The following is a 25,821-nucleotide window of genomic DNA, read 5'->3' on the forward strand; positions in this document are numbered from 1 at the left end:
TACCAAAAATTTAATATGAAAACAAAAATACTCAAAGTCTTTATCACTCAGACATAGACGCTGTTAACATTCGGTGCATCTTTTTTCCCTTTCTGTATATGTGCTTAGCAATTTCAAAGTCATGTTGTATATGTCAGTAAATGGGTCTTGCTTCTTTAATTGTAGTAGTTACAATAAAAGTAGCACTTCCGTGGATTATTTCCTTCCATCTGGAGAGGTGACTACTATTATCCCTATTTCATTGATCAGAAGGAGACATTGAACCTGAAAGAGGATATGTAATTCACCCAAGAGGACTTTAAGGATTTTATTTTAACTTCCCTATGACCAAGATCAGTTTTCCATTTTTTTTTTTAACATTTATTTATTTTTGAGACAGAGAGAGAGCATGAACAGGGGAGGGTCAGAGAAAGAGGGAGACACAGAATCTGAAACAGGCTCCAGGCTCTGAGCTGTCAGCACAGAGCCTGATGCGGGGCTCGAACCCACAGACTGTGAGATCATGACCTGAGCCGAAGTCGGACGCTCAACCGACTGAGCCACCCAGGCGCCCCAGATCAGTTTTCCATTTTAACGACATTCCTTAGGAACCTTATTTTTATGGGTGAGCATGATGCTGATGCACAGATCTGGTCCCCAGTTTGGGGATATTTACGTTCATGAAGCCTGTTTTGGACTGTATTGGACAGAGATTTAGAAATACCTTGGTTCAAGTGCCTGGAGCTTCTTACAAGTATGTGACTCTTGGCAACTTACTTAATTCTTCAATTCTCACCTTCTCACTGTAAAATTGGAATTCTAAAACCTACACAGTCGGGTGTGGGGAGGGTGGGGGGAGGTGTTACAGTGTTAAAGAAGGCAATGTATATCAAGTGCATCATAGCATATTTCCTTGCTTTTCCTATGTGCTGACATTGGCCATATAAGGTACTTCTGGGTTGTTTCTTAACTGCCTGACAAAATTTGTAAACAAATTTCTATAGACATTTTTGCTCCATTTTGGATAAATATATGGCAGAGAAGAGCTGAGCTAACTAGTACGAAAAACGTTGAGGTTCTTGATGCGTATCACAGAATCATCTTCCCGGTAGGAAAGAGACGTTGCTCCAGAAGTGGACGAGTGTCTGCCTCACCACAACCACGCCAACATCGCGTACCTTTTTAATCTGCATTTCTTTGATGATTACTGAAGTTGAGCACTTTTTTTCATGTTTATTAGCCATTTCTATTTCCTCTCCCATGAACTGACCTCTCTGCTTTTCGAAGGAAGAATGAGTCTCCGAGGGCTAGCTAGAGAAAGAGATGCTCCGGTGATCATTCCCGCAGAGCCCTGGGGCCAAGAGTTGCCGGGGAGAGAATTAAGAGACTCCCGGGACTGCCAAGTGACTGTGGAACAGCCTCGTTCCTAAACCTGAGTGAGCGTTCTACACAGTCAACCTGCAATCAACATTGGCTCGCTACCTTTTTATTTCCTCTGTTAAGAAATAGTTTGGATTTTTGAGAGGGGCTCTTCGCATTCCACTCAAGCCAGTGCTTATAATTCTTTTCTGGGTAGACGACCAGCATGCCTATTCAGTTTGGGTTTTTTTGCTCGGAGAGTCCCATTGGCTCACAGTGCATCGCTGTAGATCTTGCCTGAGTCTTTTACGATTCCTGCCATCCAGCCAGGGGCTGTGACTGCTCTGTAACCTTCTTAGATTTAAATCTGTTGCTCGCATTCTCCTCATAGTGTTACAGAGCAGCAGAGCCCATCCATACTGATGTCTTAATATCATTCTCTCCTCCTTGGATTTATAGAGTAAAATAAACCCGCTGCCATAGAAATGCTTATTGATTACTGAAGTACATAATAAAGCGTAAGAATAAAGTAAGACCCAGTAATCGGTCCTGTTCCTGGGGGATGACAGTAAACCCTGGCCATGGCAGCCTCTACGGGCTGCTTTCTGCTCTGGAGTTAGGAGGCTCCCTTTTAATTACGAGTCCAAATAGTAAGCAGTGAATGATAGAAACCAGGCAGAAAGAGCACATACTGTATGATTCCATTTATATAAAACTCTAGAAAATATACAAACTAATCTGTAGTGACAGAAAGCAGATCAGTTGGGGGGAGAGCGGTATGGGCAGAGAGGGGAGAGCAGGATTAACAAAGGAGCACGAGGAGACTTCTGAGGGCTGTGGATGTGTTCACTGTCTTGATTGCGGTGATGGTTTCATGGGTGTGTACATGTGTACAAATGTATCCTATAGTGCCTTTTAAATATGGCTAGTTTATTCCTGTACATTAGAGCTCAATAAAGCCATTAAAGCCACTTTAAAAAAAAAGAAAGAAAGAAAGAAACGGCATAAAGGGACAACCCCTGGGTCATTTTGTGCTAGAAACAAATGTTCTCTTTTCTTAGGAAACTATATTTTAAGGAATATTTATGAGGACTTGTAAGACTCTATTTCCCCTTCACATTTGGACCGATGGGGATTTCAGGAGACTGAATGGTACCATCAAAAAATAAAATAAAAAGGCATTGGTAGGGCAAGAGAGCCCTCTTCTTTCTCGGTCCCCTTTTCCTTTCTTACATCTGCACCTTAAAGGTGGATTTTTATGTAATTTTTTGGTAGAAACAAAAGAAGCTGAGGCCTCTGGAAAATAACATTAGTTTCCTTCTCACCCTACTCTTTCTGCCATTATATTTCCCCCGCCCAGAGGAGAGGGCCTACAAAGAAGAAATAAAAACTACTCCAAAATGTTGGCAGTCTGAAAGGGGTCAGGGGTTTTCAGCACCAAGAGATGTTTGTTTTTCTTGCATTTTAACTCTTAATTTTTGACACAGTGGGAAACTCCAGCATGGCTGCCATTTAAAATGTAACAATGGCGTGGTGCCCTGATTGCCTCTGTCACAAGGGCATCATGACGGAAGGCCAGGAGACAAAGCAAATGAGGCCAAAGACAGTGCCTACTGCTGAGGTGCTGGTCCATTTCTCTGCTTTTGAATGTTTCTTTTCTCTGGCCTCATAAGGAGTCACTCAGGGAGACTGAAGCTGGAATTTGTACAACCTCTCTTCAGTCCCCTTGATTTTAATCAGAAATACACAATTATTCTTTTCCTCCAAATAGAGAAACTCAATCCCCATTTTAAATTCAATTATTGTAATTGCAGCATTCAGAAAAATAGCACATTCATCTTCTAATAAGAGATTGTGGGTACCAAATTACTGCATATAGTATGTCAAAACAGGAAACTTGAGACTGGCAGACCAGTGGGTGTTTTTATCTTGGCGATTTGTATTTTCTTGCAGACAATTTATAGTAATCCTACCCTTCCTTGTTTATGATTTGTAAGACTAGGTTTTCAAGCCATCCTAAAATAAAGACTGTTTTTAGGTACAATTTAATTTAAAATGCCCATTACGAACATGATGGATTCTAAGAGGGGCGAAAGTGATAGGAAAAGAAAGCGAAATCAGTTTTTGGATCCTGTAGAATGACGGCCCACCATGTCTTTGGATCTTCCCGAACCACCCTCTTACATTTGTAAATCACTCTGTCTCCAGCCATATTTCTAACCCATTAGCTACGCTTTTCACTGTCTTGCATTTTAAACAAACAGAACACAAAGTCTGATGGGTGGGAAGTTGACAATGTGGCCATTATGTCTGTCAGCATGAGAGCACCGCTCTCCCTTTTCCTGTTCAATTCCAGTTGCTTCACTTGGCTTGAAGTGAGCCAAATGTAAAAGGAAATACCTTAGGATTTTGATTTTCCTGATTTTCTTTCTTTTTTTATTTTAAAAAGAAAACTTTTTAAGTGTTTATTTATTTTTGAGAGAGAGAGAAAGATTCAGAGCACAAGCAGGGGAGGGGCAGAGAGAGAGGGAGACTTAGAATCTGAAGCACGCTCCAGGCTCTGAGCTGTCAGCACAGAGCGTGATGCGGGGCTCGAACCCACGAACCTGGAGATCATGACCTGAGCCAAAGTTGGACGCCTAACTGACTGAGCCACCCAGGTGCCCCGATTTTCCTGATTTTCTTAAAGGAATAACCTTAAAATTGGATTTCTTCAAATGTGTGCTGTTACTTTCTTCAGATTTTCTTTTACCTTGAAATTATTTCCATGTCTTTCTTGTACACACACTCAGACACCCACGCTTCCAAACACCTTAGTGTTCTTTCCATCACCCCTGTATATTTCTTTTTTTTTTATGTTTATTTATTTTTGAAAGAGAAAGAGAGAACAAGCGGGGGAAGGGCAGAGAGAGAAAGAGAGAGAGAGAGGGAAGCACAGAATCTGAAGCAGGCTCCAGGCTCTGAGCTGTCAACACAGAGCCCGATGCAGGGTTCAAACCCACAAACTGTGAGATCATGACCTGAGTCAAAGTCGGAGGCTTAACCCACTGAGCCACCCAGGCGACCTCCATCCCCATTTATTTCTTGACTCCTCAATTAAACAGTTCCCATGACACCTTCCTTCAGATTGTTTGCTAACATAATTTATGAATTCATTCTTTCACATATGTTCCTTGAGCGCCTTTTAGGTGTCAGATTTAGGAAGAACAGAATATAAGCAAACTCTGACCACAGTGTTGAAGATGCTGGAAATCAGCAGTGGACCTCTGGCCAGTGAAGTCAGAGGAAGCTCCCATATATGTGGGAGAGAGAACAGGCATTTCCGAGCGGAGTAGTAGTCCGTTGGACTGTTTGCTGAGTGTGACTCCTAAGTGCCAGGCATTTTAGTCATATTCTCTCAACTACTCCCTGTGTATACAGTTACCAGCCTTAATGCTCTAAGAAGTTTTATCTCTTCCCAAGGTTACTCTCTTGGTTGGTTTTATTAGATCAATCCTTAGGTAGGCCTTGCATATATGTAAATTCTGTGCAAAGGCTATTCACGTAGCTCCTAATCCTGATTGGTCAGAATCTCTAGACAGATTCCAAAATGGCTGGCTTCCGAGTTGTACCCATCATCACCTGTTATTTTCGATATCCATCCTATCTGTCTATTTATTTGGCCAGTTTGAATTTGAATGAACATCTCACTAATGACGAAGCCTGTAAGTCGTTACAGCACTCTGCATAACCTACAGGTGTAGACTCCCAGCTCTTAAATCTATCCATTTTACTTTAGTCCCTATACACAGGTTACTGGCTCCTATTCCTGGAATAAATCCAGACCATATCCACCCAAAAGAATGTGCATCGGGAACCTAAAGGAACACTTAGAAAATTGAATCCTAAAGTGTATTTCCTTGTTGGTAAAAATGAACCATACTTCATTTTATTGCACTTCTCTTTATTGTGTTTCACAGATACGGTGTTTTACATATATTGAAGGTTTGCGGCAACCCTAAATGGAGCACGTCTTTCAGTGCCATTTTTCCAGTGCCATTGGCTCACTTCATTTATCTGTCATATTTTGGTTTTTCTCACGGCATTTCAAACATTTTCTTTATTTTTATATTTGGGCTTTTTTTTTAAAGTTCATTTATTTAGGTAATCTCCACACCCAGCTTGGGGCTTGAACTCACGACCCTGAAATCAAGAGTTGCACACTCTTCTGACCAAGCCAGCTAGGTGCTCCCATTAGTATTACATTTGTAATGGCGATCTGTAATCAGTGATCTTTGGTGTCACTATTGTGATTGTTTTGGGGTGCCACAAACAATCAGACGGCAAACTTGATAGATGAAGGTTGTGTGTGTTCTGACTCCTCCACTAACTGGCCTTTCCCCCATCTCTCTCCCTCTCCTTGGGCCTTCCTACTCTCTGAGACACAGTGATTTTGAAATTAGGCCAATTAATATCCCTACAGTGGCCTCTAGATGCTTCCGGAAGAGTTACAAATCTCTCACTTTAAATAAAGAGCTACAGATGATTAAGCTTCAGGAAAACGCATGTCTAAAGCCAAGATAGGCCAAAACCCTTGCACTAAACAGTTAGCCAGGTTGTAAACGCAAAGGAAAAGTTCTTGAAGGAAGTTGAAAGTGCTCTTCTAAGGAACACATGAATGATAGCTGACAGAGAAAGTTTGAATGGTCTGGAGAGAAGATCAAACCGACCACAACATCTCCTTAAGACAGAGCCCAATCTAGAGCAAGCTCCTAGCTCTCTTCAATTCTGCGAAGGCTGGGAGAGGTAAGGAAACTGCAGAAGAAAAGTTTAAAGCTAGCAGAGGTCAGTCACGAGGTTTAAGGAGAGGCTGGCTCCATAACATAAACTTTCAAGGTGCAGCAGCAAATGCTGAGTCACAAGCAGCAGCAAATCATCCAGAACCTCTAGCTGAGATCATTAATGAAGGTGGCTACACCAAATGATAGACTTTGAATGTAGATGGAGCAGCCTTCTAAGATGCCGTTGAGAGGAGTTGCGTAGCTAGACAGGAGATGTCAGTGCCTGACTTCAAAGCTTCAAAGGACAGGCCAACTCTCTGGTTAGTGGCTAACACAGCTGGTGACTTTATGTTGAAGCCAGTGTTCATTTACCATTATAAAAATCTTAGGACCCTTAAGAATTTTGCTGAATCTACTCTGCCCGTGCTCTATAAATGGAACAACAAAGGATAGATGACAGCACATCGGTTTACAGATGGTTTACTGAATATTTTAAGCCCACTGTTGAGACCTACTGCTCAGAAAATCAGATTCCCTTCAAAATAGGACTGCTCGTTGACAATGCACCTGGTCACGCAAGAGCTCTGATGGAGATGTACGATGAGATTAATGTTATTTCCATGCCTGCTAACACAGCATCCGTTCTACAGCCTATGAATCAAGGAGCCATTTCGACTTCAAGTCCTACTATTTAAGCAATACATTCTGTAAGGCTGTAGCTGCCCTAGGTAGTGTTTTCTCTGTTGGATCTGGACAAAGTAAATTGAAACCTCTCTGGATAGGATTCACCATTCTCCGTGGCAATAGAGATATTCGTGATTTATAGGAAGAAGCCAAAATATCAACCCTAATGGGAGTTTGGAAGAAGATGATCCAGCCCTCGTGGATGGCGTTGAGGGGTTCAAGACTTCGGGAGGAAGTAGCTGCACGTGTGGTGAGAACAGTGGGCGAACTGGGATCAGAAGTGGGGCCCGCAAATGGGACTTCACGCTGCAGCCTCGTGATCAGACTTGAATGGAAGAGGAGTCGCTCCTTCCAGATGAGCAAAGAAAGTGGTGTCTTGAGATGGGATCTACCCCTGGTGAAGACTCTCCGAAGATTGTTGAAATGACCACAAAGAACGTAGAATATCCCTCAAAAGTAATCAATTAAGCAGCCACAGGGTTTGAGAGGATTGACTCCAGTTTTAAACCAAGTTCTTCTGTGATTGAAATGCTGTCAAACAGCGTCACGTGCTACAGAGAAATCATTTGTTCGTGATAGGAAGAGTCTGTTGATGGGGCCAACTTCATTATCGTCTTATAAGAAATGGCCACAGCCACCACCCTGATCAGTCAGCAGCCATCAACACCAAGGTGATGCCCTCCACCAGCAAGAAGATTATAAGTGACTGAAAGCTCAGATGATGGCCAACATTTTTTAGCAATAAAGTATTTATTAACTAAGGGTGTGTATGTTGGGGTTTTTTTGGACATAGTACTATTGCACATGTAATAGACTACAGGGTAGTGTAAATGTAACTTTTATATGCACTGGGAAACCAAAAATTTCATTTGACTCACTTTATTTCGATATTCATTTTATTGCAGTGGTGTGGACCCAAGCCTGCAATATCTCCCCAGACATGCCTGTATTTTATCAATGAAATAAAACCATTTGCTATTCTACTTTGAGAGGGAATGATAGTTTCTGTTTGCTTGTCTGTTTGGGTTGTTGTCTCTCTTTCTGTGTAATAGAGTAGTGAGTCTTCAAACACCTCACAAGCGTGATTTCTTGCAGAATATGATCTCCTGTCTGGCAGTAAAATTATAAAGAAATTAAATCTGTGGCACCTGGGTGGCTCAGTTGGTTAAACGTCCGACTTCAGCTCAGGTTATGATCTCACGGATCGCAAGTTTGAGCCCCAGCCTGCACACGTGTTCTCTCTCTCTCTCTCTCTCTCTCTCACTCTGTCAAAAATAAATGTAAAAAATAGAAATTAAATCCAACAGGTAAACAACTATTGCCATCTTATTTCTGTGTATGACATAGCATTTCTTTCATGAAGTAGACAGAAAAGGTAAAACTATTAGTATTTCTCTCTGGCTGCTTTCAAATGTTTGAATTCATTGAATCCTAACAAAAATTCTGTGGAGTATGTATCATTTCCATTGACAGGGTAAAAAACAAGAAAGGTAGGCTCGAAGATGTTTAGTGTCTTTCCCCAGACCACGTGGTTGCTGAGTTGGGGGGATCGGAACTTGAACCTGGCGCCCTTCCCTGAGCCTGGTGCTGTACCAGGCCCTCGTCTTTAGGGAGAGCTGTCTGCAGTGGGGCAGAAATGTGGCCACCTGCTGCAGTCACTGCCGCTTAGGGTTATTACAGCCTCTTCCGTTCGGCCCGCCTCCACCCACAGCCCAGCCGTTGATCCGAAAGATGTTTTTCAAGGAGTGTCTTTGTATAGAGCGTGGGAGAGCGAGCAGCGCTAGGTCGTACTTGTTGGGAACATGAACTTTGGAGGACGGAACTGGGTTCAAGTACTGCCTGTGCCACCGGAAGCCTTAACTTCTCCTCTTGAAAATGGAGGGGCCGTAACACTTCCCTCCCAGGGCCGTTGTCAGAACGTTCTCTTTTAATGAGCGGTGGGCTGTAGGCTGGCTCTTCTAGGGGGAAAGGTGCTCTAAGAGAGTTCCCATGGAGAATCCCTACCATGCGGGAGCCATGCTGCAGAGCTAAGATGTGAAATGCACTTCATCTTCAGGAAGCCTTCCCCAAAAGAGACAGCTAAGAACTACTCTTCTCCGGCTCCCTTTGCCTGAGGTGGACGCTGTCCCTTTGGCCAGAAATTGAATCGTGTAGGTGCCACTTAGCATGGGAAGCAGTGCCTCACATGCAGTGCCTCCCAACCTTGGGGGCCGGAAGGAAGAATGGTTTGCAGCACTTTCATCACCTGGGGAAAAAGAACTCGGAGGCACAGGCACTTTAAGAAAGATGCTTTTACTTTGAGTGTTGGAGAAAATAGAACAATTACCTATTGAAAGCGAAGTGGATGAAAAAACATCTCTGTTCGTACTACCCTGATCATTTAATCTATTCAGATCCATTGTGCCTTCCTGAAGGTGGTTCAGGCCAGACTGTCTGTTCCTTCCCCACGCTAGGGCACCCGGCGATCCCAACTCGAGACGGATTTCCTACGCCACGAGGAGATTCCTCTAAGGGTTTGTGCTCTATGTGCAGTATCGGACCCGTACAATAAATAAAAGGAGGGAGGGAGGGGGATCCACAAATCATCAAATCGGTATTAGCATCTTTTAGGGTCCTTAAGACTGCACTAGGCCCTGTGATGATTCCAGGGACAACCAGAGTGCTCTGAGGAGCTCGCTCTCTGACAGGGGAGCAAGACTTCTATACATAAAATCAGTGAAGGATTGTGTTCTGTTGAAACTACTCCGTCTTTGTTGAAGAATGAATGCATGCATGATTTTTGACATCTGTTGAGTGCTTTCTATGGATCAGGCACTGTTCTATGCCTTTTAATGATATAGAGAGAGATATACATATACATGTATATAGACATATATATATATATAATATTTCATTATTGTATATTTATGAAGGCAAATGCTCTTCACCGTGGGAGTTAGTACTGCCAATAGCCCCATTTGATAGAAAATGAAACTGAGGCACAGAAAGGTTAAGTTACTTGCCTAAGGTCCTACAGAGTGTAAGTGGTAGAGCCAAGACTTGAATCCAGGCAAACTGGCCCCGTGGCCATGTGTGAAAGAGAATAGGATGTGCTTTGCAAGAGCTGGTTGCCATTTTGGTTCAGACGAAGAGCTTCCGGGCTTTGTTATCTGCTCATCTGGCTTTGGCTTCCTCAAGACTGCAAGCTCCCTCCCCCTTTCTAGAACCCATACCAGCTGGGCCAACCCTGTGCGGTTCTACCCCGCCTGGGCCCCGGCCCCGCCTGCTCTCTCATTTGTAGTTTCTCTCAGCGAGCACATTTCTAAAGGAGGACCGCTGCTCCGCTTTAAGGACATACGAATGGCTTGCCCTCACCTGTCAAGCATGATCCTTGTATTTTACCAGGCCCATTATGAACGCAATCTTTCTGTCGAAAATTTGCATACCTCCTTTCTTGAAAAGTAATGACAGCAATTTCTTTCCCTCCGCTCACTTTCTGAGTGTCTCATTTAACGGCACCTGTGAAACCGACAGGCGCAGAGATGAGAAGTGAAAGAGAGCAGTTGATTAAATCATCATCAAGCCGGGCCTCAGAAAGTCAATTCTGCTTGCCGTCTGCAATGATATCCTTTTATCTTAAAGTAATGAGCTATGGCACTTTTGCATCGGGTAATGCGATAAGTTCTATTAGCATGTTCCATTTGCCTCACAAGCAAGGGCAAGTCATTTTAGCTAGCTCATATCACTGCAATCAAAGCAATTGGCTTCCCAGGCAGAGAAGAAAGGGAAAAGGCTCAGGGTGATTTCTATGGATCACAACACAGCGGAAAAAATAGACTCTTGTATTATTTTAACCCGTAACATGCTTTTCCTTTTTACTCATCAGCAAATTGGGGTTTTATTAGCTCACACAGGACTCTGAAAAGAACCAAGGTTTAGTTGTAGCAAACCCAGGGGGCTCAGGCCCCACCCAAAGGAACAAGCAGCTGTGATCTGGAAAGGGAAGATTGCACAGGGGGTCACAAATATAATACTGCCAGCGAACGTAGCTGAGAAGGTCTCCCTGGTAATAATACCGTGGTCTCGTAATAAACTCTTACTTCACACCATCTTCAAAGTCATTTGTAATAGGTCCCCAGGCAGGTACGGATTAATGCTATTGATGACTTAGAATCAGTAAATCAATGGCAAAGAGGCAAAGGATCTGTTGCTTAAGCTTAAAAGAGATCGTTTACAAATCACCCGGCCCTAGACTGTCAGTTTTACCTTTGGACAAGAAACTCATTTTTCTCATGTTGGCAACCACTGAGGCTTGTGGGCTCTGGGCTTTAAGTAAATTTCATCGTTGGGGTTTATGTATGTTTATACTTGGCAAAGTGTGACTTCCTTTCTTCTTAAAGGGGAAAAAAATGCTGAACTCCAAAGATTTGTGAAATACCCACTTCTTCCACATCCAAAAGCCCAACAATATTTTAGTGAGCTAGCTGGAAATTTACAACATACAGATTGTTTTATGAAATATACCTGGATTTGAAAGTGACAAAAAGGACCAAAAAGGAAAAAAAAAAAAAAAAAAAAAACCATGTTGAATATTAAGTCATGACCTTTAGAACTTCAGATTTGGACAGCTTGATTTCTGGCTGTGTATTTGTCCTTCTAGTGAGTGGTCGGAATGAACCTAGAACACCATAGGCACTTTAAAAGTATTTGTTGAATGAACATGTGTGATCATCTGAGAGACCCTGGAGGGGGATCAGAAGTGTTCCGCTAGCCCCCTCAGATCACGTTGGCCGTTTGAGTCCTGGCCCATTCAAGCTGAGAACTTGCAAAAATGCCAGGTTCTGAGAACTCCCCATAGGAATAACAGGTCACCAGTACAGAATTCCAGAAGCTTCTGAAGATTTCCTCTCCTCTCTACCTCCTGCACAGTTAAAGATGGGTAGACCTTACATTATTTTCTAATGTGCTCTTTTTGTGACTGTCAGAAGCTTTATTCTCATCTTTGAAGTTACTGTTTGGCAAACAAATCTTTCAATTATGCTTTCGCTTTTGTAGAGCTATTTTATTTGATTGGGTATAGTTGTTGTTGAGGCGGAAAGGAAGAGGGCCAGTGGCATCGTTTTACAATCAGTAAGAATACCGTAAACCATTTTCAGGATGAAAATATTCTTTTTTATTTCAAGGTCCCCAATAGCTTTAAATTTCACTTAAAGCCCAAAGTCGATAGGAGAGCAGTGTAAACATTGTGAAACGAGGGCTTTGTGAGGTGACGGAAGACAGACAACATCAGAGTTGCCGTACGCGGCACAGAATGACTACGTGTTTTTGCATGTACCAGGAATTGCAGGGATGGGAAGATGATGGTGGGCATGTTTCTAGTCACTGTGCTGCTAGTTTACTTCTTTAAATAAAAAGTAAGTGTCATGTTTTCTCTAGGTGGCTTCTTCTGAAATTGCTTTTAGGTGAGGGATGTCTTTACAGTCTTAGATAAACCGCCTGCCCCAAAGGGAAATCGATTTGTTTTGTCACCAGCAAAGTTAAATTGTACTTGATGTTAGATGCCGTAGTTTACAAGTTGGGGTTCTCCCTCATTTTCCTCTTATTTCCTTTAGGCAGAAAGAAGAATAAAATAACTTTGTTCAGTGATGGTGTTCAGCCCTGACATCTTTGGTGGCAATGATAAATGGATTTGAGATACGAAATAACTGTTCCAGCAAGGTCCATTGAGCAGAATAGAGAGCAATGCCCTCCTCAATGTCATTGTATGTGATATATTCAATGATTGCCACTTTCTGCTTAAGAATGCATTCCATCACGAGGTACCTAGAATTCCATCTTGTTCCTTCATTCCGAATGAGGCGGAGAGATGTCGCAGACCTTGACTTATTTCGATTTGGATCAGCGTCTTAAAACACAGATATTGAGATTCCCAAATGGAAATGAGAAATGTTTGCTTTTGAGGAAGTACAACAAAATCATAATCGTGTCTTGTCTGGGCCTTTTAATGGAAGGTACTTCCTTCTTGGCCCCAACTCTAGGCTCTGCTAATGATTTTAACACTGCCCCCTGTGCTCAAACATACACCCCGCTGAATTAAGCAGTGGAGTTAGTCATTATTTCCTGTACCTTCTTTCTTTGGAATTACTTGTTTTTTCAAAATCATAGTTTCTTATGTAACCTGGAATCAGCCACTGTTTGAAGAATTCTAAAGAAGAATGAGGTGAACTTATCAATGTGAGCACCTTTCATGTCCCAAGACACTATCTCTTACCTACTCAGAGCTAACTCTGTAGTACGGATGTGTCTTGTGGCAAACAGTGAAAATATAATTTTGTAAGAGATGGAGACAGAACAATTAATTCTAAGAAGAGTACTGTAATTCTAAGAATTCCTAATTCATATTAGAAGATTCTAAGGGAACTGGGTTTGCAAAGGCAAATTAAACATTTTTAGGTAGAAACTTGGAGAACCAGAATTAATTTACAAAGACACATGAAATATTTTTAGGTAGGAACTTGGAGAACCAGAATTCCAGGTGGAGGGAACTGAAAAGCGCAAAGATGATAAATCCTGAGGGTGTGACCAGTTGTGCCTGAGTGTGGCAACAACCAGGGGTGTGTTAAGATAGTGCTACTCCAAGTGTGGGCGCACACCCAGGCCACGCCCTGAGTTCTTGGTTAACCGTCTACTGGGGGATCGGCGTGGCAGCTGAGAATAAGCATTTGGAAACTTTTATAGCAATTCAGTAGAGTAATTTCATATCCCTTAAATCTAATAATAACACACACACACACACACACACACACACACACACATATACTTATTTTTAGGTTTATTTATTTATTTATGGGGGCGGGGAGAGACAGAGAGAGAGGGAGAGAGAATCCCAAGCGGGCTCTGTGCAGTCAGCATGGGGCTCGATCGCACAAACTGCGAGATCACCACCTGAGCCGAAATCAAGAGTCAGATGCTTAACCGACGGAGCCATCCAGCTGCCCCGCAGCGCAGCCTTTAAAAAAAAAAAAAAAAAAAAAGTGATGTGACAGGGTAAATTTGACTCATTGAACAAAATATTTGACACATTATATGAAAACAAAGAAGGGTACAAGTAGTAGGAATTCATTTTCATTTCTTCAAATGTGTATGTGAAGGATGGAGGAAAGACTGGAAAGAATTCTACAGACGTATTAGCTGTTTACCTATGGGCAGCAGGTTCGTGGGTGATTTTTAAATTCTGTTCAATAAAATATGCATTAATTTGTAAAAGGAGAAAATACTGGGTGGGTGGGTGCGTGGGTGGGTTGAAGTGTTTAAAGGGTGGGACTTAGTGCAAAAGGGAGAGTTGCCCCCAGAAGGCTCACTTCTAATTTGTGAAACCAGAGGGAACAGATGGTGAAGTTGAGTGGGGTTGGGTTCCAGTCACCGGAAGTGCTGTGCTCAGGCACTAGGCCCTTTCTGAGTTCTGCCTTTGAGGCATGTGGCTTGGATTTCATGCTCCTGTCTCCCTCTTTTGTCTGTGCGGGTTTGGCTCACATGTGTGTCTGAAGGCTCAGTGACCAAGAATTCTCTCCCATCTGGGGGGGAAGGCCCCCTTGTTCCTTTTCATTTCTTGCTTTTAAAATGGAGGAAAATATTTCCAGCTTTTCACAAAGGGCTTTGAAGTCTAGTCATGGGGAGTACTCTGTCACCTCAAGCTGGTTGTTAGCGTGCAACCTGTTTGCTAATAAACCAATGCGGGACCCTGGTGTCAAAATGCTTAAAATGGTCAAATCAGCGGGGACTCTGTTTCTGCATTCGACATGCCTTTCCCATTTTCCAGCCTCATGCAGAACATACACCTGAATCAGGAGGTGGCTCGGCGTGAACTCTTGTAAATTGGAGTGGGTATCTAGGGATTGGGGAGCAGACACTTCTTCTTTTAACCTTTCGAGACCAGGAATCATTTGGCCCCAAATCCACAATGTACTGAACCTGGGGTGTAAAAGCCGTACAGTGTATTAAATGTGAATCTGAGCCCATGAATTCTGCCCGCACTGACTCTATAAAACAGCCTCTCCTTTTCATAAAGCCGGCCCATAAACGGCTGCCAGCGAAGCAGAAAGACTCCTTAGGACTGTGGCTCGCGTTCCGTCTGGGGTTGTCAACAAACCCCCTTTATGAGTGGAATAGACCTCTTGTATGTGTCGAACTTCTGGCTTTTTACAGAGTGTGTCAGGAGCCAGGCTAGGCAAGCGTTAGGCGCTGTTTGCTGAGTGCATTTATTGCCTTTGCATAATTTATGAGCTGGAGGGGTTGACCATCATCCGTCTCTGCCAGGGGCTGGCACTCGAGGCTCCGGAGAGCGGAGCTGTAAATTGGATGGTGCGCTCCTGCTGAGCTCACGGCAAAGTCCTCGGGTCAGTATGGGAATTTAATACCAGAAATGGAACTGTTTTCTCAGCGCACCATGTGGGCCCCAGTGCAGCAGAGACTGTTTTGGCAGACTCTGCGACCGGCCTTGTCGAGGAGCTGTCACTCACCCGGCATGTTGTGTGGGGAGCCTGAGCATTTTTAATCGGCTTGGCATCCGTGCTGCTTCCATAATGGATACCAGTAGGTCTCAGTTCTTCACCATATGCTTAACTCTGGAGACAAGGTGCTTCTGGGTATATCAGTAATTACTTGATGCAGAATTAAGTGGACCTTGAAATTAGAACTGGACTGTTGGAAAGCAGAAAGCTTAACACTTTGATAGAAATAACCATTCCCAGGGACATACCGCTGTTAGGATCGGTAGGGGTGGGGGCTGGGCACGGACAGCGGTAGTTCTTTTCCAGGCGCCCCACTCCTTCTTCCCCCTGCACACCAGTCCTTGGGGACATGGGCAAGTGCCATGCCACAGCCTTCAGCTGTCACTGGTTGCCTCTCGAGGCGAGCTGGGATCATCTGGGGAGAGGAGTCTGCCTGGCAAAATACGCTTCTCTCTTCCACGCCCTCCTGAATGATGCCTTGTCACTCTTGAAACTGCGCCCGTAACTTAGGAACCCCAACGAAAGCCTAAGCAAAGGCAACGGAAAAGTCACACAATCGGGAGAACAGAACCTCATCTGTCTGTTGTTCTAGGCCTTCAAAGTCTTCATCTAGCCTCTTTGGACTTCTCAGAATAGAGAAATTACTCATCAGGCAAAAGGAAGTTTAGACCTTCTCAGTTTGGAAGCCTGGTTGAAAACAGTGCAGTCGTACTTGGTTAAAGCACGGTCACTAAAACTCTGATAACCCTATGGCATTGAGGAGCCGGCGAGGACAGTGGAAGGTTAGAGCCCTCCAGTCTGTAAGTTTGTGCTGTGAGTTCCTAAATACCTACAGTAGAGAGTGTAAGCTACAAAGAGGAAGCAGTCCCCAAGTTATGTCTTATGATAGCACGCTGTCCGTTCGGATGGAGTTTTGGTTACTTTCGATGGAAAGCACTCTAATGGTGGTTCTTAAACAATAAGGTAACTTACTGTTACCTGAACAAAAATGTCCAGAGGCAGGCTGCTCTTAGGTTGGTTCAAGTGGCCCCATTGTGCCAGGCCATTTCTTGGCCCCGCTCTCTTGTTTTAGTACTTGGGCTTTTTGCCTCATTTTTGCAAAGTCGCTACCACAGATCCAGACGTCACATCCTCGTTCCGTCGTGTTCAGAGGCAAGAGGCAAGTGCTTCTTGCTTTTCTTCTTTTTTGAGGAGAAAAAAATTTTTTCAGAACCCTCAGCAGACATTTCCTCAAGTCTCAGCCAACGGTGTGTCTTATGGCCACCCTTAGCTATAAGCAAAGTTGGAAAAGAGAGACTATCTGGCCTTTTCAGTCTCAAACTGTCAGAAGCTACGGACTAGGGGAAAGGGGCTTGCAAGTGACTATGGGTATCTAGCCAGTAGTGACTGCTGTATAGGCAAATTTATTTTCTGTTTCTGTTCATAGCTACATCAACTCCCGTGTCCAGGTGGCCACACTAAAAACCTTGGCATCATCCGAGACTCGTCCCTCTTCCTTGCTTCTCGCATCCATGTGTTACCACGTCCTATTGGTTCTGCCTTCAGAACTACTCTGCCATCTGTTCCTCCCTTTCTTAAACCATGCGTCATGCTGGTTTAGACAGTGTTGTAAGGGTTGCCACACTGGTCACCTGTGACCAATGTCTTCTTCCCAACCCCAGCTCATGGTCTCTCCTCTGCCCCGTGGGAAGAGTCATCCTAATGGACTATAGCTCTCATCACACCACACCTCTGCTCAGTGTTAGTGTTATAGCTTTCCCTCTGCTGCTAAACTGAAAGCTACCTTAGGGCCAGTCCTGCGTCCTGCTTGGTTGAGTATCTGTCTGGCTTAGCAGTGCTCATCAAGGACTTTTGAGTGAATGAATGAATATTTTTATCCGTTGCACGTTTACTGTGACAGAATACATCCCCCCCACTTTTGAAATCAAATGGGTAACAAACACTCTTGGTTTAAAAAGAAAATGTGGTTTTATTTTTTCCCCCTTTGCCTCTAATGAAGAAGCCCAAGTTTTGAGTTAACTCTCGTTCTTTGCTTATCCCAAACTTAGCTGACCAGTTGGAATTTGGGGTCAGTTAGCTACAATGTGACTCTACTGTCTTAAAACAGATTTCTTTGCCCATATTGCTGATTTATTTCCCTGACCTCTTCTTATCATCGGTGTGTTTGTTGTAGGGAATATTCCCTCTTTTCTCTGGGCCTCTAAGCCACAGAAAAGGCAGCCATCACAAACTGGTGAGCTCTGCCCACTGTGTTTCTTCCAAAGTCCAAATGAGCGAATACAGTGTCCGGAGACTTACCTCTTTTCCTGTGCAAAAGCACCGGGAGAGATACAACCATTCACATTAGCTGAAGGTAGAAGGTCTCCATTAAGATATCAACTTGCTCCGAATCCCAGTGAATGACCTTGATGCACCTTAGTCCTGCGGCCAGATTGGCTCCTTGATGGGCATCCCCTCTCCCGTGCAGTGGGGGTGCTCACCATTTGGATCCAGCACCTTGCCAGACTGACCACAGGAAGAGGCACAGAGGGCAGGCGTCGAATGAAATCAACAGAGCAACTTCACAGCATTTCGCTTCTGATTCTGTTTATCATCGTTTGAACTGAAGAAACTCTGTACAGCTTAGGCAGCATTTTTTTATTTCCTTTATTTGTCTTTCCTCTTTTTTTTTCTGTATCAAAAATAAAAATCTACTCAATTTTTTCACTAACCCTTATTCTCTTATCTTTCTTTTCAGTGTGACAGCGACAGTGACCAGGAAGAGAAGGTAAGATCCCCCCGCCCCGCCCCACCATTGTGGGCAGAGTCGAGCACCGTGGTTCTCACACACGGTCACAGGGTGGTGGGATACCAGCCTGCTATTGACCGTACCTTTTCTGCAAAGACCAGCTTTATTTACACAGCGATGTTTCCTGTGATAAGAAATAATGTATTTATTAATATGTGAGGCCCACTTTTTTTAAACACACCCGTTAATATTGGATATATCGTCATCAGGTTTTCACTTTTACAGATTTTAAAAGAGGAAACCATTTTAATAGCCATCTGATTTTTCTTTTTGAATCCTTGATTAGAACATTAAACTTGCTAGCCTGCATTTGTAATGTCATTTCTTCATTTCTTTTACTGACCTCTATGCTTCTTCTCACCTTACTGTACATATTGGCCTTCTTGATGGAAATGTGAACAGTGTGTTTCTCGGAATCTTACCGTGGGACGAGGGGTGGGCAGGGCAAGGCAGGTGGGAACTGCTGTCTTCCCGCCCAGGTGGATGGCCAGGTGGGAGGGCGGTTCTTCCCGCAGGTACCCGCTCTGTGTGGAGGCTGATGGCCGCCAGCCTCTGTGCGTCCAGTTCAACATGGATCCGGAAAAGGAGCTCAGTTGTTGAGCTTTCAGAAGATTGGATCACAGCCCGGTAAAGTGAACTTTCTGTGCTTGAAGCAGAGGGATTATTTGTCCGTTTGGTCTTTCTTTCTAGCTGTCCCCACCCCTCAGTCAAATTTCTTGCTAATTTCATTCCTCCCTTATGAACCTCATCAAGAGTTACCCGAACGTCACGGTTTCTATATTGCTCGGCCTCAGGGAAGGGACCTCCCCGGTTTCCGGGTCTGTCCTGTGGAGCTGGCGTTCTTGAGCCCCATTCTGTGCCTTTCACCTCCTATGTGCCTGTGGATTTCACTCAGAATCCCGCAGTTCGTGTTTGGCGGGATCTTCCCAACAGGCCCAGAATTTTCCCTCCTTCTCTGCTGCCAGCCTCCAAGAGAGATCTAAAGGCTCTGGTTCTGTACTGTCGTTAATTTGAATTCAGCATATGTAGCCTGTTATAAAATGCGAGACATCATCATTTGAGCAGGTCAAGCATATTCAGATGAAGACAAATGGTGCTTATTTGATTTCCTTAAAATCAGGAAATGAAAAAAGTGCTCTCTGGAGAAATCATGTTCTGCCTGACTTGGATGATAGACCAATGCATGTCCCCTAGATAAGAACAGGCTCTCGCCTTGAGGTTTTTATCTCTGAAGGACGGCCAGGACTGTCAGCTTGCTGACATGTGCATTATCCATGTCATTTTAAACAAAGTGACCTATGGAAGGGTGCGCTGTGCTGTGACATGGTAATGGGCTGTTGGATGACAGTGAAAGTACACACTGCAAAGGGGGCTGTGGATTATTCTTTTGTTTAACTGACAAGTAGGAGCTTCCTTCCTCCAGCCCCTGGGAGTCTCAGCTCCTTGCAAGCCGGGCCCCTGGTGTCTCAGGCAACCGGCGTGCAGTGGGTGCCAGAGGCGCGTGGGCAGCAGTAGAGGCTCAGTGTCCGAGGCGCGTCCGCTGGTCCTGGAGCCATCCCGGCCACATTCCCACCTGGCAGTCGTCACGTCGTTCTGTCGGGCGTCACAGGCACTAGAGAGGGATTGGTGCTTTCTGGCCATTCCGGGGGATCTTTTACAGGTGAAAAGAGAGGGATCTCTCTTTTCAAGCCGGTGGCACTACTCCAAGAGGATGAGCCTTGTTCTGGATTTCACATCCAAGGGGACATTCTTTCTTTAAAAGGCAGTGTGGCATCCCAAAGTGTCACTGGTCCCCAGCAGTGGGAGAAGGTGATAAGGTTTGTCCGGTGTTGCATCGCATGCAGGTGTCTGGGTCAGCGGTCTCAACCTTGAATGCACATCCGAATCATCCGGGGGTGGGGGGAGGCTGTAAAAATCCTGATGCCTGGGCCTCATCCCAGGCCACTTACCTCAGAATCTCTGGAGGTGCCTAGCCGTACTTGTCCAGATGATCACCTAGCTCTGGTAGAGCTGTCTGTGGTTTTCAGAGTGTCCTGGGGGCCACGGTGTTTCCTGCACACTGACCGCATCCCAACGAGTCCTTCCCCAGGACCCGAATCCCCGTGTCCTTGCCGCCCCGGTTCCCAGCTCTGAGCGCGGGAGGCAGCGAAGCATCTGAGCGGAGCAGTGGCGGCGGGAAGGGAGCAGGGCCCACCGCTCATAGTCAGGGACGACTCCAGGGCAACGAAGGAGAATAAGGAGATGTTTATAGCAGGTGCACGAGAGGGGTGACGACCGGCGTGGGGAGAGCCGTTAGGAGTGTTCCTCGGACCCGCCGCCCCCGCGGGCTCTGCCTGTGGCCTGCGGTGGCCCTGCAGGCCCTCCTCCTGGCAGGGAGCTGCTCCCCGCCCTCACTCCCATCATCTGTCCCTCCCCCGCCACCCTGCGTTCCTCCGGAGGGCTCCCGGCAGGAGCAATCAAGACTGTAATCGCAGCCGTGCCTGCTTGGCTCTGTTACAGTTCAGACTGTCAGGCTTCCCCTTTTGGACTGAGATTGTCTGGTGTTTATCACCGACTTCAGCACCATCCTCCCAGACTTGTGCTGCGCGCCGAAGCCCCGGCCCCTGGCAGCCTCCTCTGTGCCTGAGCCTCTTGGCTGGGCCCCCCTCGGAGCCCCAGAGCTAACCGAGGCTGCTTTCATGTGCTGCTGGGAGGATTCGCATTCAAATCTGAATTGCTAATGGGGGGAAAGATGCCACTCAGTGTCCTGGGATCCCTTCAGCGGCCTCACCAGGGATGCTGTTGGAGGCAAAAGTGAGACTTGTAGGGACCCACTGGGATTTCTCTCCGGAAGACCTGTCATTCTCTTACTCCACGGGGATCTGCAGAACCGGCGGTCTAAAATTAGGGTACTGTATTTCACACAGCTGACTGAATTAAGATAAACTCTGCTTTCCTCTGATACGAAGCTGTAATTTATAAAATGATACCCTTACTAATTAATGTGGAAGTGACTGGGAAAGGAGCGAAAAAAGCAGAGCTCCCCACGCGTGCAGGAGACGCACTTGTGCACGGAAAAGGCTCTGATGAGACGCTGAGCAAAAAAGCACCTCTCAACGCCCCCTCCCAGCCGCGCGGGGTACGTTTCGCACTAGTGCCAGAGAACCTGGAGGACTTGGCCAGGGTCGGCGTTGGGCGGGAGTGAGAGAAGGCTATGGACGGTCCACATCCTAGATGTGGGATTTTTCTGTGTTGTAGTTAGTGTAAAGCAAGGAGGAAGCGCTTTGCACCTTAATCACCCAAATGAAGCAATTATCCCAGGCTCCCATTCGAAATGAATTGCTATCATGAGAACAAAGAGGCAACGTGCATATTTCCACGTATTTGGCCTGTATTTTCTCTTGTTGCCTCTCTTCCTCTACCGCTGGCAACAGCCCATTATACTAAGAAACATTCCCTATTTGGTTATGAAATTAATGTAGAGATTAAAAGTAGTTCCTGTTTATTGTGTGGGCCACAGGGCAACATTGGTTGGAAGGCGTAATGCCCGGTGGTCAGGCACTTGGGCCTCCGAGTCCGGTGGCTTAGGCTGGTGTGTGACTGTCCTTTCCTACTTTGGAGCGGCGGACAAGCCTCCGTGCTCTCATCCGCCCAATGGGATTAACAACAGCTCCACCTAAACTTTTGTAACAATTAAAGAAGACGCTTGACTCAGCTCCTGGTCTATGGACCAGTAAGTGCCCATAAACGTTGGCTTTCTTGAGTTTTACTTGGAGGGAAGTGAGAGACTCACTCGGGAAAGGAGGAAGGCCACCCTCTTCTTCAGAAGGCTCCGGATCTGCCGGAAAACCTGCCTGAGGACGTGAGGCCTTCGTCCCCTAGGGCACTTCTTCCTGTTACAAGCTGAATGGAAGTGGTGCGAAATGTGGAAGGTCTCCCCCCACAATGGCTTTTAAACTCCTTATCCCAAATTGCAGGCTTTCCCCTGGGCACAACCCGGAGCCAAGCGCAAGCGTGCCATCCTGCAGGAATCTGATGGCAGCTACGTGGCTTGTACAGCCCGTGGCCCACATGCCAAATACTGTCAGCTCCGGACACCCGTCACGGGGGAGAGGGGCCCGTGCGGGACATCTGGGGTGGGGCCGTAGCAACTGTATTTTTTGAAAAGTTTCCTAAGTAACCTCGATACGCGATTTGTCTTGAGAACCACGGCCTTATGCAAATGTCGGAGAGAAACGTTTACTTTCCCCTTGTTTAGGGCTCTTAACAGCTTGATAGCCCGGAAGAAAGACTCGAAAGCTGTAGAGGTGTCGTGGGGGTGACGTGCACCCACATGCTTGTGTAGAGCTAACACGGAGTACACACACACGCAATACACACGTATGCGGTCTCTTCGCAGATAGGAGCCATCCTCCTTTTCCTAACGTACCCGTGAGCATGATGGCGGTTTCCTCTCTCTGGGCTTTGAACACCTGGAGAAGGTCGCCTGGTTCCTGTGACTTGCTCACCAGTACCCAGGACATCCTGCCGGGACGCTGCCAGGTGCACATGCAGTGCTACTGATTTCCCACACCAGCTCCCTCTCCCCCCCACATGAACACACTTCCTGGTGCGTTCTAATGTTTTGATGTGTGCTAAAATGTGTTGTGTTTGATCATTTTGTGTTCACTTGTGTGGGAAGGGGGCAGCTTCTGAGAAGAGCAGCGGAGGCTTATGTTCCTAACTCCACACAAACCACATGCCTAACTTGGCTTCTGAAGGACTCAGAAACCGCTGAGATGGCAAACTGAAGACTGGGCATGTGGCTTGTGCTTATAGTGGAAGGGGCCCATGCCTTGATTGGCCACAATGCACACTTGGTAAAGATTGTGCACCCTCAGCAACATTCCAGAAGTTCACTGTTGCTTGTAGAACCTCAGTCCTTGGTTTTAAAATAGGACCTGTTCTGATCAGGAGACAATGAGAGACCCTGTCCTATTTTGGAAAAAAAAGGAATTTTTCTCCCCCACCCCCCCTTCCAATTTTCTAGCAGCAAAGCAAGTGACCCCGGTCCAGGACAAGAGCGGGGAGCCGTGTTCTTGTGTCCTTGGCACTTGGCATAGTGCCTGGCACAAATTAGGTGCTCAGTAATGTTTGTTGCTTTGCTAAATGGGCATTTGCTTTTCCTGGATCTTCATCTCCAGATGGAGGGGACAAGTGAAACGGGTTCAGAAAACTGATGTTGAACGTGAGTGTGCTCTGTATCAGTCCCAGTGTTTATTTTCTGGACTGCAGCAAATAGGTGCTCTCTTCTTCAGCTTTCTGGATTCCCTGTACAAGTTTGTTTTCCCATAAGATACTCCTGAGCCTTTTCTAAATTTCCTAGCTTATTTGAGCAACTTGTGTAATTTGGGGGCAAGTTTCAAGAGCTTTCCATTTTGGATGCCCAATTTCCATAATGCCCATCTGCTCAACCTCTTCTTGCCCCTCCGAGATGAGGTCCAGGTCAAAATGACATTTTATTGTTCTTCTAACCTCATCCCATTTCCAACTGGTTTAATTCCATTGTAGCCATCCAGCATTCCTCTTCCTACCATCCTTGGATTAAATTTCTACCGCAAATTATTTTAAATCCTGACTCTCATTAGGTTCTTCTCGTTTTCATATCCTAGAGTTTCCATGCCAATCCAAAAACTGCTTCCCTGGATTGAATGTGTATGTAGCAATCGCTTCTCGGCCTTTTGGCTAAGATCAAGTGTATGTAGCATATCTGTCCACTACCACTATGCCATACACTGGAAAAAGAATTGGTACATATACGGATTTTTTAATTAATTATAAATCAATAAAATGAATACCCAGGAGTTATTGGAAATGTGTCGGACATCTTTAGCTAAATGCTTATTTCTTAGAATGAATAGTGAGGAGAAAGAACAGGTTCTAGATGTCCTGTTGATCACTGTGGGTGGGTATTGGAGAAGGATACTCAGAAGACCTACTTTCTTATTTCTCACTAGCCAGCGGTGGGGCCCTGGGCAAGTTACCCAACACTGCTGAGCCTTGGTTTTGCCAGATGTGAAGCTGGATTCAGTGATCTAACACTGAATATCCTGATTTCCTATGTAGCTATTTACCTAGGCCCCAACAGCATGGCAGACCCAGAGGGAAATTAATATGTGATTGTATTTTCTCTCGGCCAGTGTCGAAGGAAGATCGTATAAGGATTGTCTCCATTCATTCATCTCTCTCTAATTCCTAAGAGGGCATAAACATGGTGGGTAGGTCGGGGCACATCTGCATTGACTCTTTCAAGTAACTGAAGGAAACTTAACGTGTGGGCCTCATGTCTGAACCAGGTCATTATCTCTTTGTTGGTTCATTCAGTCATTCATAGCCACCATTTATTTTTTTCCAGTACGTACCAGGGAACTGAATTGGGCGTTGTAGCTGCTTGGCTCAATTAGGTATGTCACCGTGCACCTGTGGGTAGGCAGCAGCACAATTAGTTTAATCTCTGTTTCTCAGTTACCCTAACTATTTAGGAGAGCACGGGAACTAGTGAAGAGCTAGCTTGCACGATGTGTTTTAAGAACTCACTTGATTGGTAATGAGTATTATTTGGCCTGTGAAAGGAATTCTTTCTGGGATTCTGGAAGACACCTGGGGTTGAGTTCATGCTTCTACAACCCCAGAGAAAAAGTCAGCTGCTATCTCTTAGAATGAAGCACTGGCTTTGATTTTACAGCTTACCTGCAGGGAAGGTTACAATGCCAAGGAAGAGGTAGGTGGAAGTGATGGCTTTCATCCTCACGAAATTGACCATGAACCCTGAGCCACCTGAATAGTGGGAAGGTCATAAGCAGAGACATTTGTACTAGTGATGCCTTTCACAGCGTGTTTTATGCGCGTGGCTTTTCATAGAGTGTAACCTGGGTCGCTCTTTGGTTGTCAGAAGAGTCTGTCTTATTCTGTATTCCAGTTGGAGAGTGTTCTGTCCCCAGTAAAGATGTATGGACTTCTTTGTAGTCATGCACATGTGTCTTTGTGTGTTGTTTGTGGTTGCCTTAGTTAATGCCCCCTTGGTAATTTCTGGTTGGTAGTATAGTTACAGATAACTGCTCCCTATAATTTTGTCATTCTAGGTGTAATAAAGATAATAAAATCTCTGTATTAGGCTGTATTTGTAATTAGGCAAACTTTATACTTTTAAAAGTCCCCAAATTCAGTGGAATAATGTATATCATTTTTCTTCTTTCTTTCTTTCTTTTTTTTTAAATCAAAGCTATAGCTGGGAAGGTCAAGTCCCCCCCCCCCACCCCCTTCTCCCCTTGTATAGATGTCATAGAGCTTTTCCTTATTTCTTGGACTAGAGGAGTAGATGGTCTTCATTTCTTGGGGGCTGTAAACCAATGAGGTTTGGGTTAATAATAACTAAAGAAGAAGAAGAAAGGCCACTTCAATGGAGAGAACATTGTATTATTCAAAACACTTTTACAAATGCCATTTTATATGACCTGTTGAAAGATTCATTGTGGGGATCTGTGTGCATCTTCATACGCAACACTATTGATCATCTGCAACGTGCTGAACTTGGTGACGGGTCTTTTCAAGGGCTGTATCTTCTCCAGTAGGTGTCACGTCATCATTTTACAAATAACAAAGATGAAACTGAAGAGCAAGCGATCAGACATGACCTATGAACCATGTCTTAAGATTCCAGGGTCTGGGCTCTTTTTCCCATAACATGCTGCTTCCCTGTGACTCAGGGGGAGTTGGGATATGCCCACAAGCCCCACCTGAGAAC

The 25,821-nt window shown here is 45.1% G+C and overlaps 1 protein-coding gene across 4 annotated transcripts in view; it reads left to right on the top strand.

Moving 5' to 3' along the window:
* AUTS2 (activator of transcription and developmental regulator AUTS2) overlaps nucleotides 1–25,821 on the top strand; it is a 1,111,391-nt gene that overhangs the window by 771,717 nt on the left and 313,853 nt on the right. For all 4 annotated transcript variants that reach the window (XM_042921091.1, XM_042921093.1, XM_042921092.1 and 1 more), the window contains exon 5: nucleotides 18,009–18,038. In XM_042921091.1, coding sequence (XP_042777025.1) covers nucleotides 18,009–18,038 — 30 coding nt within the window. The remainder of the gene's footprint in view (nucleotides 1–18,008; nucleotides 18,039–25,821) is intronic.

Source organism: Panthera leo, chromosome E3 (assembly GCF_018350215.1).
Source record: "Panthera leo isolate Ple1 chromosome E3, P.leo_Ple1_pat1.1, whole genome shotgun sequence".
NCBI classification, from domain to species: domain Eukaryota; kingdom Metazoa; phylum Chordata; class Mammalia; order Carnivora; family Felidae; genus Panthera; species Panthera leo.